The 20,087-nt window shown below is 41.7% G+C and overlaps 1 protein-coding gene across 1 annotated transcript in view; it reads left to right on the forward strand.

The window, feature by feature from the left end:
- The first annotated feature begins 527 nt into the window (after positions 1 to 527).
- OCA2 (OCA2 melanosomal transmembrane protein) overlaps positions 528 to 20,087 on the forward strand; it is a 185,938-nt gene continuing 166,378 nt past the window's right edge. Inside the window, exons 1-2 of the mRNA XM_050334190.1 lie at positions 528 to 631; positions 18,575 to 18,864. Coding sequence (XP_050190147.1) covers positions 18,596 to 18,864 — 269 coding nt within the window. The 5' untranslated portion in view covers positions 528 to 631; positions 18,575 to 18,595. The remainder of the gene's footprint in view (positions 632 to 18,574; positions 18,865 to 20,087) is intronic.

The raw sequence follows: 20,087 nt of genomic DNA on the forward strand, positions 1-20,087 counted from the left end.
GTTCTTACTCCACACACCACATCCTCACACGACTGTGTACCCTAATGACAGCCTTACAACCTAATGTACATGTGTTGCACTAGAAATATTTTTGCAAAGATTTCTGTAACGCTGACTTTAACTGAGGAAGGGAATGAAAGGAGAATTTCTTGTGTCATTGTGTATTTGCTGTTTCGTGAGGCTGCAGGCTTTTCATTTCAAATGCAAGTTTGGGCAACAGTTAGTGCATTGAGCCTGCCTCCGAGCAATTTTCCTAGATGTGTAAAAATGAAAACCAGGAAATGAATGGAGTTTAAAACAAGTAAATATGAATTTAGAATGAGAGAAGCATCTTCTTTGAAAAATCAGATATAACAGTCACACATACACAGCCCCTTGCAGTTAGAACTCTTGTTTGTTTTAAGAATCTAAAGGCTGTTGCTCTTTGTCTGTAACCTCAGTGACCTATGATGTGTTAGCATTTCTCAGAGAGGGACTGTCAGGCTGTTAGGGAGCATTCTTTCCCTCCTGAGCATTGTACAGTGCTGTAACATTTTTCTTCTGAAGAAGGAAGCTGAGTAATTTCAGTGAACAATATCGGCTTTGATATCAATGAATAACCTAATGTGGGGCTTTTTTTGAGTACCATGTGGTAAGAAATTTTCTTCTTTTCCCCTTGATTTTTTCTGTGCATTGTCCTTATTAGCTCCCAAGACCCACTGAGCAGTGAACTTTTTCAGACTATCCATGACAGTTTTTTCTGGATCTGCCCTGGTGGAGAGGATGACTTGTTTCAATCCATCCTTGAGGACAATTATTCAGGTGTTCTTAACTAGTGGTGACTATAGTTGCAAGTTTGTCTTTGCATATTTTCTCTTTGGCATGTGGGGCTAATCTTTCACCCATTTTCCTTTCCTCCATTTGATGTAACTGTTTGTAGGTGCTGGTTCCAGTCTAAATGGGTGCCTTTTAAGGTGCAACAGAAGTGTGTGTCTGAACTGAGTCTTCACACCACCTCCCTGTGCTGTGCTTTGGTTTGTGTAGGGGAACAGTCTCAGAATGCACAAACTTTACCTCCAGCTGAAATTAAAGCAAGAGATGCGTTCTCATCGCTGCTGGGTCCACAGAACCAGAGAAGGGATGGTCTACACTAATGCTTTCTGAAATGGAAATGGTATGGACTTGAGGTCCTCAGCACCAATCCTTCACCTATAAATTCTTGCCTATTCATGCCACAATACAGATGTGGCTACCAACACAGATGTAGCCACAGACAGCATGGAGAGCACTTTTGTCTTCTTTTATTACTATGGAACAATAGAACCAGGGCAGAGTAACCTTTACTAGGTCAGTTGTTTAATATCTCTATTTGGCCATGTTGACAGCAGTTTTTCCTTCCCTTCTATGCTGTCTGTGTGTGAGGCACTCAAATGCAGCTAATGTTTCAACTTCTAATCAAAAACCAGGCAAACTTTGCTTTCTAGTGGCATTGGATGCTTTAGTTAGGGGCCGAAAAGTCTCTCAATATTCTAAGTGGCAACTGGCAATCAAAAAAGTAGCATAACTTCACACACAATTGCACATAAGCTTGGTCTGGTGTTGAGTATGGACCTACGTATCTGGAGACTCTCCTCATACACTCCTTTTCCTGTTTTCAAGGAAATTCTCAGCAGATAAGTACTAATTTATGCATCACTTGGTCACTTCAGCCATCATGGGACATCTTTGGTGTTGTGTACACTCCAGCACCCATGTGTGCCAAATACACGAAGGCTATAACTTCAGAGGGTATATCTTCATAAAGGCTGTGTGGTCACAAAGCCCCAAGAATATAATTTTCTGTGCATCTGATTTCATACATAGCGCTTTCCTTGTCTTGGATATACGAGCTATTCAAGCCTTAGAACCCAGTGTGTTTGGTAAGGTAAGTGGTAAGGAGTCATTCTAAGTGACATGCCTGATAAGATCCTGATGAAACTCCTGCATTTACTGAAGATTGTATGACTGAGGATGTCAGCAGTCATACTGTTTTCTCCATTCCCTCTCACTGTTCCTCACAGCTCCCTTTTGCATCTCTTTCTTGTCTTTTTGCTTATTGCTTAGTTGGGCTCACCTATCACATCACCCATGCTTCAGCTTCACGAACTTAAATGGTCCAAATCAGATAATAGTAAACTAGTTCATTTACATGCATGTGGAAAACACAATGAAGCTTGGTGGTTTTAGTTAAAACCATTCCCTCTTGTTCTATCACTATCTGCTTGTGTAAAAGTCTCTCTCCACCTATTTTATAAGCACCCTTTGAGTACTGAAAGGCTGCTATAAAGTCTCCACAGAGCCTTCTCTTCTCCAGGCTGAACAATCCCAACTCCCTCAGTCTGTCTTTAGAGGAGAGATGTTCCAGTCATCTGATAATCTTTGTGGCCCTCCTCTGGACTTGCTTCAACAGGTCCATGTTTGTCTTGTACTGGGACTCCCAGAAATGGATACAGTACTCCGTGTGGGGTCTCTCAAGAGCAGAATACAGCAGGGACAGAATCACCTCCCTCGACCTGCTGGTTATGCTCCTTTTGATGCAGCCAAGGATGTGGTTTGCCTTCTGGGCTGCAAGAGCACATTATTGACTGAAGTCTAACTTTTTGTCCACCAGAACCCCGCAGTCCTTTTCTGCAGGGCTGCTCTCCATGACTTCTTCTCCCAGTCCGTGTTCATGTCTGGGATTGCTTTGACTTGCTGAAGTTCAGGAGGTTCTCATGGGCCCACTTCACAAGCTTGTGGAGATCCCCCTGGATGACATCCTTTCCTTCTGCTGTGTCAAGTGCACCACTCAGCTTTGTGTCATTGCAGTCATCCCACACTGCTGAGGGAGCAGTCGATCTCATTGTCTTTGTCATTAAGAAAGATATTGAAGGGCAGAAGATATAAAGTTATATGAGAAAGCAGCTTGCCATGAGCTTTCTACCTGTACTCTGACTGTTAAAAGGAAGAAAAGCCAGTCTATGTTCCTTTTCCAGAACCCCTTATTATGCCACACAGAGAATTAAAACCACAGAATGATTTTAATTCTCTTCTGCAAGGCTGTTGGACTATCCCTTCTTGTGCTGCAGTAGAGCACCTGTGCATGTGTGGGTGCTGGGGGCAGGAGCCTGAACCCAGTGAGCTCCTCTTGGGCAGAAGGGTTCCTTTTAGCAGCTTCCCAAGAAGCAGGGACTGAGGCCTTTCAGATTTGAAACAAGAGTTGGGCTGATGAGAGGAACAAAGGTAACTAAGTCCCTCTTTGACATGGCCTACTGGAAGGCATTTTTGCAGATTCAGCATCTTGGGACTGGTAGGGGAGGCTTCAGGCACCAGCAGTCATCGTCATCAGCTTTCTCCTCTACAGGGAAGGTGAGTGAGCTGCTCCACTGAGGCTGAAATCATGGGGGTCAAAGACACAGAGACATCCTGTTGGCCACAGGGGCTCAAAGGGAAAGAGCAGACTCATTCCTCTCCTCCCATGGAGGGTTTGTTTTGAGAGTCTTCTTTTATTGCTGGAAAATCCAATTAAAATACAATGTCTGGCTAAACTTGGTATCTTCATCGCAGAAGGGTAATAAGCTCTTTTCATTTTGTGTGTCTCTCAGCTAATGAGTTCTCCTCTTTTATAGAGAAACTCTGAAGACAGATTTATGTTATCTTTTTTATTATTATTAGAAAGGTAAAAAAAGATAGTCTGAATACAGTACCTCTCAGACACCCTGCCCATGTCAAGGGCTGCCAAAGCATGTAGAGTGTGATTACAGCTTCCTATTTCATTGCTGAAGTGGCTCTATAAATAACAGTATTAGATGAAAAATTGCTGGCAGAAGGATTGCTTTTAAAGCATGAAAATGTACTGAAAAATACTCCATAACTAGATGCTTTTTTTCACCTAAGCCTCCTAGAGGCTTTATAGGTCCAAAAGGAACAGATTACTGTAAGGATTTTTGAAACAACTTTTTTCTACTGTGATAACCATTTCTGTTTTCCCCAGTTGTTATCAAAGATCTGCAAAGCCAAGGTCTGAAAAACCAAATTCCGGTTGATACCGAGACTGATTTATTTCCTGAACTGAAAAATTAACCTCAAATGAATTTGAGATCCTGGACCAAAAAGAAATCTGTGCAGCCAGACTTTGATAGCATTTGGGGCTTGAGGGAGAATCTTGACTCCATCTCTCACATTGTTATCACACATTTGCACATTTCAGCCAGTTTTCCAAGATGTGGACTGAGCAGTGTGCCTTGTCTGACTAGATGTCCCCCCGATAACTCTCGACAAGAAGACATTACCAGGCTGCTGTCCTCGGTATTTTGTTTCAGTACTTAATCAATGTGATGACGTAAAAAAAAAAAAAAATGTAGGCTGTATTTCCTCTTTGAATTTATCTGGCTTCAGCTTCCAGCCTTTACTTTTTGTTATGCCTTGTCCCCTAAGTTCAAGCACCTTCACTCTGTGAAAGTGGCCTAGCAAATGAGTCATTGCTCCATCTTTTTTTTTCCTTTTAAAATTGGGATAGATGGAATACCTTTGATCTCTCTTTTAGTAAGGCAGTTCTCCAGCCCTTGAATTATTTTCATCAAGATTTTTTTTCTGTACTGCCTCCCTTCTTCCAAACTCTATTTCAAAAGTGGAGCTCCAGAATTGTACCCAGAACTTGGTGGGTAACAAATTCTTGCATGGAGGGGAAAAAGCAATCTCAATTCCTGCCCACTGTTTGGACTTGCCTTCAAGGGTTGTATTTGTCCTTTTGCCACGTGGTGCAGGTGATTGTAGGCTTGCTTTGTCTGTTAAATGCTGAAGTGTTTTTAGGACCACAGCTCTTTGCTATATAACTTCAATTTTTTTTTCCTGTAAATAGACTGCCTTCGTCATTCCTAGACCTATTATTTGCATAGGTCTGTTTACAGAGCTCTTTGCTCAGAACGGGCCCAGATCACTGCCTTAAAAACAGTTTACAGGTATAAAACATTCAAATGACAATGCTGTTCTTTAAGTAAAGTATCTCAATAATTTTTGGGCATATAAACCTCAACTAGAGATGCCTGTGTTTTCCAAGAGAAATTTCTTACACCAGTTCCAGCAATACTTGGGCTAAACAGTTGTTACTGTTTATCCTTAAATTTTGAAAGGAACAAAGCTACATGTTCTTTTACAAATATTTTATATCTGTTTATCAGTCATTCACAGATTGTAGGCAGCTTTTCCCCCCTTCATGTGAATTGGTTTTGTTTAGCCATATATTATTCTCTGCTCTATAAATCAACCCAGAGCTCCAACAGTTTGTCTTTCATGCAACAGAGAAGAAACCAATTAATTTTTTGATAATCAGACTATTCTGCCTCTACCTACAGAGTGCTTTAATGTACTATTAAAAAAAAATAGGGTCATAATTTTGGATGCAACAAATTTCATGAACAGTTTCAAAAAATTTTAGACATTACTAAGCAATACATTAGTTGAGCTAAAATTCTGAGCATCAAAGAGAATTGATTTGCTTTCAAATAACTGATATTTAGCTTTAAAATACAGACTACTTGGCTGTCAGAGAAAACTAATTATTTAGAATTTTTTGTCGCTCTATTAGCTCAGAATTATTTCTGCTGTGAGGAAACTTTTGCAGAACTTCGATAAATCAGAAGAAGACTCTTTTATCTAATGATTATCGATAATCTAGCAATTGTCTTGTTTGAAGCAGAAGAGACAAATGTTTGCAGTTTGATAAGAAATTCATACATATCTTTGAATAGTTCATAATATCTTCAGATCTCCTGAAGTATGATCCATGATTAAATTAAAGACTTTAGGATGCACAAAATTATCTAGTCTTTGTCTTTTGTTTTCTTATGACTGCTAGGTTAAGATTTACAAATTTCATCAGGAAAAGAAAAATCCCTATTCTGTGAACTTCAGAGAGACAAATTTATCTCTTTGAAGAAAATAGTCCTTACTCCCACCAACACTACCATTCATTTACACCACTTTGACAGTGAAAATAGGATTTAGGGTAAGTGCAAATATATCTTGCTCTAGCTATATGGTTGGGAATAGAGTAATTAATGTGAGTGTCAGCCCCTACCGTTTTGTCTCCTTTCCCCTTATTTGTACCTGTGTCCCACAGTGAGAAGAGGATGACATCTCCAGAATATAAGGATAGGGACAAAGAGCAGAGTGACAGCAATTGTCACACCACAAAGTGATAGTTTCTTCCAGCCCTCTGTTGAGCTCTATAACCTGCAAATTATATTTTCCAGGGGCTATATTTCAGTAGGGATTTTTTAAAGTGATAACGTGAAGTTGGAGAGCTAGAGACAGAGATAAAAGCTCTAGAAATAAAAAAGTTTTTGAAAGCCTGGAGCTGGCTGTGCCCACAGGTCTGCCCTGACACAAAATGTTCACAGTGCTCAGGCATGCTCAGCACAACTTGCTTGCAGCTGTTGTGCTGCCCTGCACCACAGCCAGAATCACTGTGGGATGTTTTCACTCTCATCTGAACTGTGAGAGGCTGAAAAACTTAGAAGAAAGGGAAAGGTGGGTGCACATCTCCTTCCCCACTCTGCTTAACTTCCACTTACTCTGTTGGTTGATTGTGAGTTTTCAGTTGTGTAAGGCTGTCATGTCACGTTGGACTTAGCATCTGAAAGCCAAAAATACTCGAGGGGCTGGAGGATCATGTGGCTATTCTTCCAGCCAAGTTTCCCTCAGATCTTTAAGCAGCTGCTTCAGAAATGCATTCTTGCTGCAGACCTTCTGGAGACTTGGAGGGATTCACATAAGGGCTCACTAATGACTCTTCTGTGCAGTGAACTTTGTGCCCAGGAATGCACTGTCTTCCATGAGTGCCAAAAAACACAGTCGCTCACTGGGGGCAGTTTGCTTAACATAATCTGAACAGAGAGGCCACCCTTGTTCCCCTTTCAGGCAGACACACTCAGGTGTGCTCTGACACATAGGCTGAAGATGTTGAGGAACAAAGGCTGTTACTGTTATTACTGTAATGTACTTCCTTGAAGGATCAAAATAACTTACAGCTTTGTTGAATGAAATCTGATGGACAATGTTATTTGGCTGACAAAGCACACCTTAGCCCTGAGACAAGCCTAAATGCATAGTAAAGCAGGGAGCAGAAAATTCCATCTTGTCTCCAGCAGCTACTAGGCTATGGCTTCCCACCCCCTCCTCTTAGATGCTTAAAGCAGTTCCCAGTTGCTGGAACACTTAAGTTCTTTCAACACTTTGGAGATTTTGTTGCTCTTCCCATTTACTGCGATACAAAAGTTCTGTTTCTGTGCTGTATTTGAAATATCTTCTTCCCAGGGGTACCTAAATACAATAATTCACAATTCACCCAAATATAATAATCGCATTCCCACGAGCATGAGAAGAGCATTGGCCATGGTGAGAAAAACACTGTGGTCTGCAGGGAGCAGTCCCAGAAAACAGAAATACACCAGTGTCAGCACTGCTACTCATAGACCTCTTCTTCTGATGTGGATTGGGGCTGGTCTAGTGTCCTTCCCTTTCCACGTTTCCTCTGCTTGAGCTGCCAACTTGACAACACGAAGGGTGCAATTTCTTTGTGTATTTTTGACCTTCTGGCCATGAGATTGCATCACTTAGGTTTACCTTGGAGTCATGAACTTGGACAACTTCTTTTGTAACCAAACCTCTCCCACAATCTAAGCATTTCAAACCTCTGTTTTCGTCTTTGAAAGGTGGGATACAAAGCTGCCTGAAGTCAATGGAAGGACTCTCACTAGCCTCAATGTATTTTGGATAAAGCCCTAAAGCGCAGCTCACATTCCATACATTTTATCTTGGATTTGGATTTTCATAAGCTTTAACACTCCAGAAAGCTGCCAGCTTCACAAATCTACATCCCATAGTACGTGTTTTCGGCTTCTTGGTTTTGTAAGAATGCTTTAATGCTGAGAGAACTGTTAATTTGTCAGGACTATAACATGAACCAATGAACTCAGCAGCACAGAAACATCAGTTTTCACTGAAGATGCTGTGTGTCCTTCTAGTGCTTGAACATTTGCACATAAGAAATATGAATGTACATAATAGAAAGCTCATTTGCAATGAGGGAGGTAAAGAGAGATGTACAGCAGGAGGGTGCTAATGGTGCGCCCAAGTCCAGAAAAGAAACTTGTGAATGCATCTGCTCTCATTTTTGCTCTTGCTTGCTCAGTGTAGGCTCAGTCTGTTTTTAATTCATACCCCAGAGCAGGTTATTAGAATAGCACTGAAATTTCTAATCCAAACTGAGACTTATTAGCTCAATCAGTTCTGACCCTGTCCTGGCTAAAATCAAAGCAAAACTTTGATAGGAACAGAACCAAATCCCTTTGGCTGTCTGGAAAGAAGAAATACTAATGATGTCTGAAATCAGTACAGCTACATCCATTTACAGGGTCCCTATCTGGCTCCTGGAGTGCTTTGCTCTTTGCCATGACTGTCTCAGAAGAGTGATATTTTTGCATTCATTGCAAAAATAAAAGTAAAACAGTGTCCTGTGGTGATAATTAACTTCTGAATATAGCCATGAAACTGTTTAGTACAGGAAGGAAACAGTTCTTTCAATAAATAAAAAGAAGTTTTTATAAAGTAAACAAACATTTTTTTTTGCAAACTTTTTAAGCATTGAATATGGAAATGAATATATACAAAATTCTTCACTGCAGGTAAAAATAACATGATTCGTTGGCACTGGCCATAATACATCCAAGATAATTAAACCAAAGAGGGGACATTAAGGGAGCTAGTTAGGTAAAAACTCCAGTCATATTTTCAGGCTATGAAAATTTTGCAGTCATTTTCAAAAGTATACTTATATAGTCAAAAGTAGTATGCTCCTTTGTTTACAACTTGAAGTTGCTGCACCAATGGGATTTCACAAACCCAACTCCAGTCTGATAATACTAGGGCAAAGAGATTAGCTGAAAACTTCAAGTCTATCTCACTGTTACTTCCATTCACACTTGGGTCTCCAGGAAAAGGATTCATTCTGCTTTGCTGCATGTTTGCAACAAAGGAGGAACCATCAGTATCATGAACTCTACTCTTCTGCACCTGCTGGTGTTATCTCTTTTCCATGGTACAGCTGCCAAGGCATATGGAGGCTCTAGTTCCTTTGTGCAAAGAGACTCCTTATCATCATCTTTTCCAAGAAGTAAATTTAGGCTAACAGCAGAGGAGAAATGTGACATGAGCTCTCGCTTATTGTCTATCAGTATTCTGGCTGCACCTGCAGTTTATCAAGTTAAACATACGAAAGATTGACACTGTGGGAATAACAATCATCTAGACATGTCATTCAGGTGGCAGTAACACATTTTTTTCCTGCACTTTGTTTTAGGGAACTTGGTGTTCAGCCTGAAAGTCTGTAGAATAGTTTGTTACACATCTGTAACATTTATTAGTAGAATGTGGGCGTAAAGCTAACAAAAATCCCAACCCTTGATATAGGTATTCTTTTTTCACTTTACTCCCTGATTTATTTATTTATTTCTGGGAAAAAAAAGCTGAAACTAACCAGGCTTATTTTAATGATTTTAAAATAGTGTCACCTAATCAATGCCTTCCTACTGTCTTGCTCATTACTAAAAAAGGAAGCTATAAAAACCTTCATTTGCACCCAGTAACAGGATAGAGCACGGCTAAATAGTTAGTTTGACATGTTTGAAGGATAAAGAACCTAAAGTAAAGTAACGTCACCAGTCTCTAATAATCAGCAAAGATCTGTTGGAAAACATTTCAGGTTTCAGAGTAGTCCTTCCTCACAGCCTTTCCTGTCTGGGTTGTTTTCATCCTGTACTGTGTTTGCTTATGGCAGCTGGAAAGACTGCAGACCCTTACAGAGGCTGTTGGACTGGGTGTTTTTTGCTCTTCTCTACCTCAAGACATCAAGAGTTACCCACAGAAGCTCTTCATTGTGAGTTGAGGTCTCACTGTCTTCCCATGATCATGCAAGAAAAGGTTATGAAGTGCAAAAGAGAAGTATCAAGCTCTCAAAAGTCCTCTAGCAGAGCTATAATGCTAAAATTTTACTCATTTGCGTGAATAATTTCACTTTCTTGCACAGAAGTGCCATGAAAGGCCCTGGTCATCTCAGCAAGCTATTTATCTTTCTTGAGACAAGGCATTTGCTGTTGATCTCATTTTAAAGGGAATACAGAAACATTATGGCATAAAAAGCAACTCTCACAGTTTAAGGAGAGAAGAAAACCCTCTCTAGGTTTACACTTGGGTCGTGACAGGAAGGAGACTGAGACTTTTTGCTTTCAGATCTGCCTGATTTCTCAGCATCTTTTCATCAGAATAAGCTGCACATGCTGTAGGGTGTCTAGCTATATTTTGCAGGTGTCTTCTAGGGTTTTTTTCAAAGTAAGACCTAAGTCCAAAAGAGTCTTTCAAAGTTGCACCATCCTCCTTCTGTTACAGCCTACTTCTAGCACAACTCCCTGAATCTCCAGGCTCCTAAATGTAGATAGTATTTAGCAGCTTTTCCCTCCTCTTTGTTTAAGTTGTGGGCACTGTTTTGATTCCAGTGAAGGTGCCTCACAGGTCCTGTGCACAGATCATGTAACTATCACACTGGAATAGCATTGGCAGAATAAGTTGTTCAGTGGCTTGTTGTGTTAACATTGATGTTCACCCTCCCTCCTCCTTTACTTGCTCAGTTTACGAGCAAGAAGTCTACTTCAGTGTATGCACTGGTTCAGTGATATGACAGCATTCAGCAAGACAGCATTCAGTAAGTCTTTGAAGGTCCAAGCCTCTGAATTGCTCCCAGTAATTGTACAGCATTACTCGGTGCTACAGGTTTCATGTTCCCAGTGACTCCAGTCCTTAATGCTAAGCTAGTGGTGTTTCTGGAAATGAGATCCCCAAAGCTGAGATGTCTTTACAACACACCGTGTCTTTACAGCATCTCCCTCTGCCCAGGTCTCTTGGTGGTCAGGGAGAGGTACAGACACTCCTAAAGCATGGTGCACTGACCCTGTCTCAGGGATCCACTGCAGCACGAGTCAGATGGTGGCTGTGTGGTCAGTGTCTCTCTCTCTCTCCATGGGTTCTACAGGGACCTAGGAGGTAAAAGTGATGGTGAGGGAGAGGCTGACATTACAACATATTGCAATTTGCTTATCTGTATGTGATTAGACACTTTAAAAGTCTGTCTCTTCATTTGAATGAGTTTTGTAGTGACCTTTCTGACAGATGTAATAAGAAAGGAAAAAGGAAATTACTGTTTAATGTAGGTTTTATCTGGATTTTTTAGCTTGTTTGATTGTCATTATGCTTACAGTGCTCCCTGTTCTTGATGTCGAGGCTGGTAGCTCTTCACTTACATTTTTCCTTCAGCAAAAGCTCCTTCTAAAGGACTCCCAAACCAACTCCTTAAAATAAACACTGTGCAAGAGCCGAGCACTGGCACATAGACAGGAGTAGAGATTTTTCTTTTAAAAAAAAAGTAATCCTAATTTATGAGGATCTTTTGCATAGGATAATGCTTACGTGGGGAAATGAATCTTTGAACCGGATGATCACTTACTGCCCAGACAATGATGGGAATCTGTACCATCTTCTGTTGAACCAGATGAGACTCCCTAAGAGGTAAATCCCATCTGGAGTACTGCGTCCACTTCTGTGGCCTCTTACATAAGGAAAAGGACCTGTTGGAGCAAGTGCAGAGGGCCATAAATGTGATCAGGGGGTTTGCAGCACCCTGCCTATGAAGATAGGCTGACAGAGCTGGGATTGTTCGGCCTGGAGAAGAGAAGGCTCTGTGGAGACCTTACAGCACCTTCCAGTACCTAAAGGAGTTCCAAGAGAGTTGGAGAGGGACTTTGTATATGGGCAAGCAGTGATAGGACAAAGGGGAATGGCTTTAAACTGGAAGTGCGTTTAGATTAGATATAAGAAAGAAATTCTTTATTGTGAGGGTGGTGAAGCACTGGAATAGGTTGTCACAAGAAGCTGTGGATGTGCCATCCCTGGAAGTGTTCAAGCCCAGGCTGGATAGGGCTTTGAACAGCCTGGTCTAATGGAAGGTGTCCCTGCCCATGGCAGGGGGCTGGGTTGGAACTAGATGGTCTTTAAGGTCCCTTCCAACCCAAACTGTTCTGTGATTCTATCTGTGAAACTCTTAAGGTCCATCTGGCCTGACTGCTGTAGTCTGTGCGTGAATCACTGCTGTTGCTTCCCTGTAAGACGCTGACAAACCACCTCCTATCACACCTGCACAGGACGGGACGCCCTGTCAAACCATTCCCGCATCTGCAGAAACAGCTTCTGCTGACTAGTTACCGATGTTTTACCCACGCACAATTAGGCGAATGCTGCAGTTCCCCCCGGCCCGGGGGCGCGGACCCTCCTCTGTCACTTGTCTTTAAAAACGGGACTCGCTAGTAAGGAGGTTTTTTTCCGGGGAAAACGCGTTCCCGGCCGGCGGTCAGGCAGCCGCTAGGCGGCAGCCTGTGCCCGCGTATGGCCTGCAGGGGGGTTTCTCCACAATGTTACTTTTTTTTCTTTTTCTTTCCTTTTTTTTTTTTTTTCCCCTTGTGGCCTTGAACATTGTCTCTCCTCTTAAGCCATTTGAATCACGTCTGTACAATAAATCCCTGAACTCCCTCCATACACCCTGTTACCAGCCAAGCCCAAAGCCATCAGCTTTCCTCAGCATCCCCCCCCCGGTGCAGACCTCCCACTTGCTCATTCTGACTCTCCATCCCAATTCACTCCCTTTCCCACCCAGGACTTTCTACCCCAGCCACCCTCTCACTGCAGTGAGGACCTTCATCCTGCAAGACCTCTGTTCCCATATCTCCCCCGAGTTCCCGTATCTCCCCCAAGACTAGGAGGCAGTCCCTAGGAGGCAAGGCCATGTCTCCAGGCGCAACAGCTGCTGGATTGCAGCATCGTCAGCTGAGTGTAGAGGAGATTGGGAATTTCACCATTTGCAGGGGCCAGGTTTTGACTCTGAGTGCAGCAAGTTTTCTCCTGTGTCCTGTTATGCTCAGAGTCCTCAGGTGAAGCTGTGGTGCTGGATCCTCATCAGGCTTGTTGAGCTCGGTGAGCAGAAGGGAAGGCAAGCAGCCCAGACACTAGCAAAGTCAAGGTCTTTTGTGTGCACCAGGGGCTGCTGCCATAACACAGCGGTAAGGTCTGAGCTTCTGCTTTGAGCATCAGGATCAAAGAAGCACTGCCTGAACAGCAAGATCTGAACAGCAAGGTGTCAGAACTCTAGCTGAGCTGGGAAGTCCCTAAGAGCCTTGCTCCAGCACAGGCTGCCTCCCAGCTGCAGGAAGGCAATAAAGTGCAGCAAAGACCATCTTGCCCCAAGATTTAGGGTCTTCTGTTAAATTCCTGCAAGGTGCTGTAGCTGGATCCTTTTCTCACTTTACCAGACACATGAATGTCCATCCCAGATGAACAGCATAAAATGTGAGGCCATAGAAGATGGCTCGATGCTGCCCCACATCCAGCAGGTCTGGCCATGTAACACATGGATCAGGAAAATGTTTTAAGGCAAATATCCTCCTAAGGAACCCTTGCTAAGGAAATGCAGCAACTTGCTGAAAGTTTTTAAATTCTTCCAGTTTGTAATTGTGATATTTTAAACACTTTACAACCAGATGAGAGAGAATATAAGGTATCTGGGCTTTAATTGTTTAGTGTGCCTGGGAACCACCACCTGGGAATAGCTTTTCTGGGGACAATTTGAAGCAATTTCTTTTTAGGCAGATCAATGGAGACAGCTTCTTATAGCCCATCACTCCACTTCCACCTGCTAAACAGCCTTCCCCACAACCCTGGTCCAAGAATTAATGGAGAACTTAAGTGGGGAGTCCTAATCATCTTCATGATTAGGACATGAGCTTCAGGGAGTCTTATTTGTATGTTTAGTGTATAATGATAAAGGTCTATTGCTATCATTCCTCTTGCCACTGATGGATGGCAAGACAACCCCAAAAACATGGAAGAGTCAGAAGTACCAACCTGATATAGCCTGTCCTGCAGCCCCACTCTGTACAACATAGTCTGTTGTCTTCCCAGTTGGTCATACAAGAGGGCTGCTCTGCACAGCATTATTCTGTGCAATCCCTTATGCTACCCTATGGGATAATGGGGATCATATATGTAGGATAGGCAGGGGTTTTTGTAAAACAGCATTACTGGAAGGGACTGTGAAATCCTGGATATCAAAGGGATTTATATGCCCAAACCAGTCTTGCTGCCTTCCTACAGCTAGAAACACTTCCAGTTTTAAAGAGAAAATACACCAATTAAGAAATACAAAGAATTCTTTTTTCATGTTGCAACATTAGACCCTTCAGTACCCTTCCTTTACTCAAAATAAATAAATATGAATTCGTGTGTTTTGACAGTGGCTCTGTGTGTGTGTGATTTTAGATTGTGACTCTAGGGATAGGTTTTCAGCTGAGTTTTCATCTACCTGTCCCCAGGATGGCAGGGCCAGGGATACGGATGTCAGTGGCCATGCAAAGACAAGCCTGTGATGGGAGGATTTCTGAGCTGTGGTACTGAAGTCTTACTCTCTTTCTCCAGGCCTCAGGCTAAGAATAACAACTCACCTCTGTGCTGCTGTGACCACTTGCAGGTGTCTTTCCCACGGGAGGCCAGTATATCACCAACTGTCTGACTTGTGAGGAAGCTGTTGGGAGATGCATACATGGAGGGAGATGTATATATAGGATATATGTGTCCCTCCTTAGCTAGTAGCTTTTTAGATTTTGAGTTTCTGCCTGATAATGGGAAGGTGACTTAGTGCAGAGGAAATTTTTTTCCCCAGTCTTGGTGGGAGAAGGGCTTTGCTAAATAAAAAGATGGGTGAGACAGGAAACATGATATTCCTGGGCATTACCCAGAGCAGTTGTGATATCTCGTAGCCTCATGGACCATAAGATTCAATTCTTAATTTTTGATTGCAAAAATGCTATGCTGTGCTTATTGATGCCCAGGAAAATAATGTTTTAAATGATGATATATTACCAGATACATAGTTCACCTGCAACATTTTGCTTTGCAACCAAAAAGCAGGCTACACAAAGCCTCTTAAATAAAATAACATACCCTGTTTATCTTACTTGCACCTAAAAGTTGAAGAAAAAATTACTTTTCCACTAATAGTTTTAAAGTGGATGCTCAGCTGCTTGGGCTGGGATGAAAAGGATAAAAAACATGGCTTAAATACTCTATTAGCTGTTTTTTTTTTCTTTTCTTTCTTTATTAGCCCTGTTTTATACCAACACAAGATGGATGGTTGCTAGATCAATATGTAGTTGTGGCTAAAAAACCCTTGCCGATGCATAGCTCCAGAATGTACCCAAAATGAACTTTTCTTGGTTAAAATCTCTCTGTACCTTCCCATGACAATATCTCACCTATGCCTAATTGCTGATGGAGGCATTGCAAGATGAGAAAAAGAAAAAGAAAAAAGAAATAACAGTGAAGTTTTGCAACTGCAGACAAATGTGATCATTTGAGAATTTCTTGAATGGTAAATGCAGTGATGTCTTAGAAGCTAGGATACCATGGAGATAGTTGCCTTAGCAATGTTTTAGCCATGTAGATAATCACAATCAAACCTGTCTCTTGTGGCAAAATGATGCTGCATTATTTTATCTTTTTGCAAAGCTTTTGTGAGTGTGCAGTAATGCAGTTTATGAGTTTTAATCTAGATATCAGATTTTCTCTCAAGCTTCTTTTCCTTGCCATTCTTCATTTTTTCACTGATGTTAATTCTGAAAATAGATGTCTTTCACGCTAAGGCTTTGTGCATATGAGAGCCTGACTGATTTAGTCCCTGTTCACCTCAAGATAAAAAAAAAATCCCACTTATGAGTTGAGAAGCAATCAATTTTAAAGGTTGTATTCAGGTTTTCATCTTTTAAAAACTAGTACAGCCTGAGTTGCTGTAGGTTTAATTTTTCCATAGCATGACATCATTTAAAAAAATCTGTGTCTTTTCACAGCAGGCACTCAGACAAACCAAATGTAATGAAAAATGGAATAAGTAGGCAGATATCTCTCTTATGATTTACAGAGTATCTGAATAAAACCAGTTTGTAAATATATAAAATGATATTGAAGACAAAAACATATATCTCTTCTACTTGGAGTTGGAAGTATTTGCATTTCTAAGTTATTTATTAGGAAGGAAGGAAGGCAATCTGCAATTTTAGAACAGGCAAAACCACTGCCTGGTAGGGAAGCAGGCTACCAGCAATGACAAGAAAGTGTTGGTGGGGCAGCGGTGGCCTCTGTGTGGTGTGTGTTGGCCCTCCCAACACCTCCAGCTTTAGATTCCACAGTGCTGGAGTGGCAAACCTGGCTGTCCCAGGCTTTCACGCAGGATTTTGTCTTGGATTTCAAAAGCTCTGTGATCTTCAGGCCATGGAGAAGCCCTGGACTGGCTCAGTGACAGTGTTTGGTTTTACTTCATCCATGTTTGTGCTCCTTACACCAGGTGAGAAAAGGGCTTGTCCCCTTATGGAAATATCGAGAGGAGAGTTATTATCCATTAAAAATCATGGTGTCTTTAGTATTTCTTGATATATGCTAGCCAAATCTAAAAGTGGGAATGCTCTGAAGCCAATAGCTGCTACCTTCTTAATTTCAGTAATTCACCACACTCTCCCTACCTTCCCTTTCATTTTTCTCCCTTTCAAGAAAATTAAGAAAGCACAAGTCAAAAAAGGCTTATTTATGTTGATCATTTCCAAACTATTAAACATAGACTTGTAGAGAAGCTCAGGTTGGAAGGGACCTCAAAAGATCACCTGGTCCAATCTTTTGTGGGAAAGGGAGCTTAAACGAGATGATTTAGCACCCTGATCAGTCATGTCTTAAAAATGGCCAGCAATGAGAGCTCTGCCTTATCCCTGGGAAGTTGTTGCTGTCATTCTTACTGTAAAAAGTGTCTTATATTGAGATGAAACCTATCCTCATGCAACTTGCACCCTTTGCCTCTTTTTCATGTGGCTCCTTGTGAAGAAAGGGCCTGTCCTCTTTTAGTCGCTTTTTAACTACTGGAACATTACAATGAGGTTCTTTTGAGCTTTCACTTCTGCAGGGGGAAAATACTTAAATCCTTTAGTCTTTTATCCAGCCCTTTGATCATTTTTGTGGTCCTCCTTTGGACTCCTCCAGTCTGTCCACATCTTCTTTGAATTGTGGGGACTAGGACTGGACACAGTACTCCAGCTACTGTGCAATTATGGGAAGAGTCAAGTTTGTCAATCTACTTGTAAGGATAGATGAAAAAGACTAGGATGTATGAACTAAGGGCATTGAGAATAGAAAGAAAAAGAAATGCAGGACTGGGGAAGGAAATGTCACCTCGGGAATTTCTGATTCAGATTTGGCTAGCAAGCCTGCCTTTGCTTGGAGCCAAGACCTGTGTTTGTGGTGGCTTGTATGTGCAGTCTTTTTTCAGAAGCCTCCATTACCTTCTAGCCTGTAAGGCCATGAGAGCTTAAATCTGCACAAAATCATAATTAGCTCTTTGTTATTTCTGTTTCAAGTGATTTCTCCTACTGGGACTGAAGCAGAGCCTATTACTGTGCTATTTTTGCCCCACAGCCCTGCAGGTCTACCTGTGTGTCCTGTGCTGAGATCTCCACAGGGAGGAGCAGGTATGTGCTCGGACAAGGCTGTGCTCCCCCGCCATAGGGATGTTGGAGGCTGACAGCCTGTTTCCTGAACTCTTGCTGTCCCCTGCAGTGGCTTTGGTACTTTATGCTGAAATATTCCCATGATTAAACTCCACAGCATGGGTTTAAGACAGGTTGATCTTTAACTCACTCATCAGATTGGATTTGTGCACTTTGTCGGATTCTGAAGTGTTTTTTATAAGTTTTAACACTGAATTTTAATTATGAGAACATAAAAGCTTTTTGACTGTTATGCACTGGTTTTTGTTGCTATAATCACCACTAATAATCATATAAGAAAACCTAATTTTCATCAAGGTTTGATTCACATTTCATAAATGCCCCTGGCAACTGCTGGAGTGAGTATCTGCACTCTGCTTAACAAGGGGCCATCATCCAAAGCAGATCAGCAGCATGACAGGGCTTTCCAATGGAACCTGGGGGCTGGGAGGAGAGCAATGTCTTCCATGAGACTGCTGCCACTGCAGCTGCTGGAGAAAAGCTGTGTGAAGCAGGTGTAAAGCAAGGTGGTGAAGCAGGTGTAAGCTGGGAAGATGTTCTGCAGAGATGACTATTGTGCCACAGATGCAGAGATGATTTTGGTTTATTTTATGGGACAAGTCAGTGCAAGTCAATGGGAAATTTGTGGGTAGACATGAAAAAAGTAGAAGACCCGTGTCTTTATTTGTTTCAATACTTCTTATAATGGTTAATTTTGAAGTTGCAAAGATGTTTAAAACATTGGAAATATTGCTGGTGGAAATAAACCAACAGGAGAAATATCCAAAGATACACTCAAAAAAATCTTCTCCTTGGCATTTTTAACACGCTTGCACTGAAGTAAACATTGAGTCAATTCAATTTAATCCTAATATATTTGTTTTCACTTTCTTTAGGAGAACGCCCACCAAGGACAGATGTACTTGGATAACAAATATGACAGTACAATTTCTAGACAACAAGAGATGGAGCTGAATCAGACATCTTCACATCAAACCAATTTATCTGAAAAGGTGGCAGCCAAACCAGTGACCAGAAGTTGCAATGAGCTGCATCTACTAAAAGAGTATCATGGCATGGTAGCAAGTCTTGGAGAGCCACAGAACCTCTGTGAAAAATCAGCAGTAGGGGAGGATGGCTGCATTGCTCTGGAGAAGGATTTCACTCCTGTGCCCATGCAGGGAAGGTAAGAATAAGGACAAAGAGAATATTTTGTCTCCAAATCCAAATTAATTTTTATTTCCTTTTAGAGCAGACATGTACATTCATTAGGTGAGTATTGTTTCTCTCACCCACATGGAGAACTGGAAGCTTAATGGGGCATCAGAGCAGTTGTAATTGCCATGGAGGGGTTGTGAATCACTGGATTTCTAAACAAATCCCAGCTTTATTAGCAGACATGGGCCAATTTTGCTCTGTTTTCAAGATCAGACAGTTGGCTTTTCTTCCCTACTTGGTGTCAGAAAACACAGAGGCATTTCTCACATCGCACTCCTTTACCTGGTTCAGAAAAATGCATCATAAAGCCATAAACTGAATCATTACAGCTAAGGTTGTGAACACTAAAGTGACACTAACAGCCACTAATGGCATCAGCTGTGACTGCTGACACACCACCTATCAAGTGTACAAGGTGTGTGTGCTCCTCATGTATCCTCTCCTGCATCAGCAAAGGTGCAGATTGGTGGGCAGAGGTGCTGATCTTTCCTGTTGTGACAGATACAACATCAGCAATTCTATTTGTAAGTATTTAGAAATATTTCATAGACCCGCAAATATTTCAGGTGTTTTTTGAACATTTCTTTTTCATCTGTTCACTTTGTTAAACCCCTTTGGTGGCAGGATGGAGCAAGCTTTGCGCCAGCAGCAACCACAGTGAGTGGAAGGCAGCCAGGGTGGACTGTCAACTTTGCCAGGTAGTTTTGAGAATTTTTAGATGTGATTTGACAGAGCCTAAAGTGAGAGAAGTGCTGTACCTAATCCCAAGCTCCTGCAGAGCACAGGCCTTGAAATGGTGCCTGGGGATGTCTGCATGGAGCAAGATGGCTTACATTGCAGGGGTGAGTAGAGTGCCAGCACAATTTCTGGAACCCGATGCTGGAGAATTTTGTTGCATGGCTACAAATTATGAAAAAACAGGGTAGATTTCAAAGCAGTTTAATGTTTAAATCAGATTTTTTTAACTAATTAAAATTAAATAAACACTAAAATACGATTTATTTAATGACACAATTAAGGTGAATTAGAAGTGTAATGCAGATAAGAATCCTTGGTTTTACCTGTAGTCAGCTAGAATTTTTATGCAAACCCCAGAATTTTCTTTTGTTTCTTCTCTCCTTCCCTCCCTCCTCATCATGTGGTTCTTCATAGCTGGTGGGAGTTGTAGTCCTGGGGCTCCCCCCCAGTTCT

The sequence above is a fragment of the Myiozetetes cayanensis genome, unplaced genomic scaffold (assembly GCF_022539395.1).
Source record: "Myiozetetes cayanensis isolate MyiCay16 unplaced genomic scaffold, myiCay2020 scf5-8, whole genome shotgun sequence".
Classification (NCBI taxonomy): domain Eukaryota; kingdom Metazoa; phylum Chordata; class Aves; order Passeriformes; family Tyrannidae; genus Myiozetetes; species Myiozetetes cayanensis.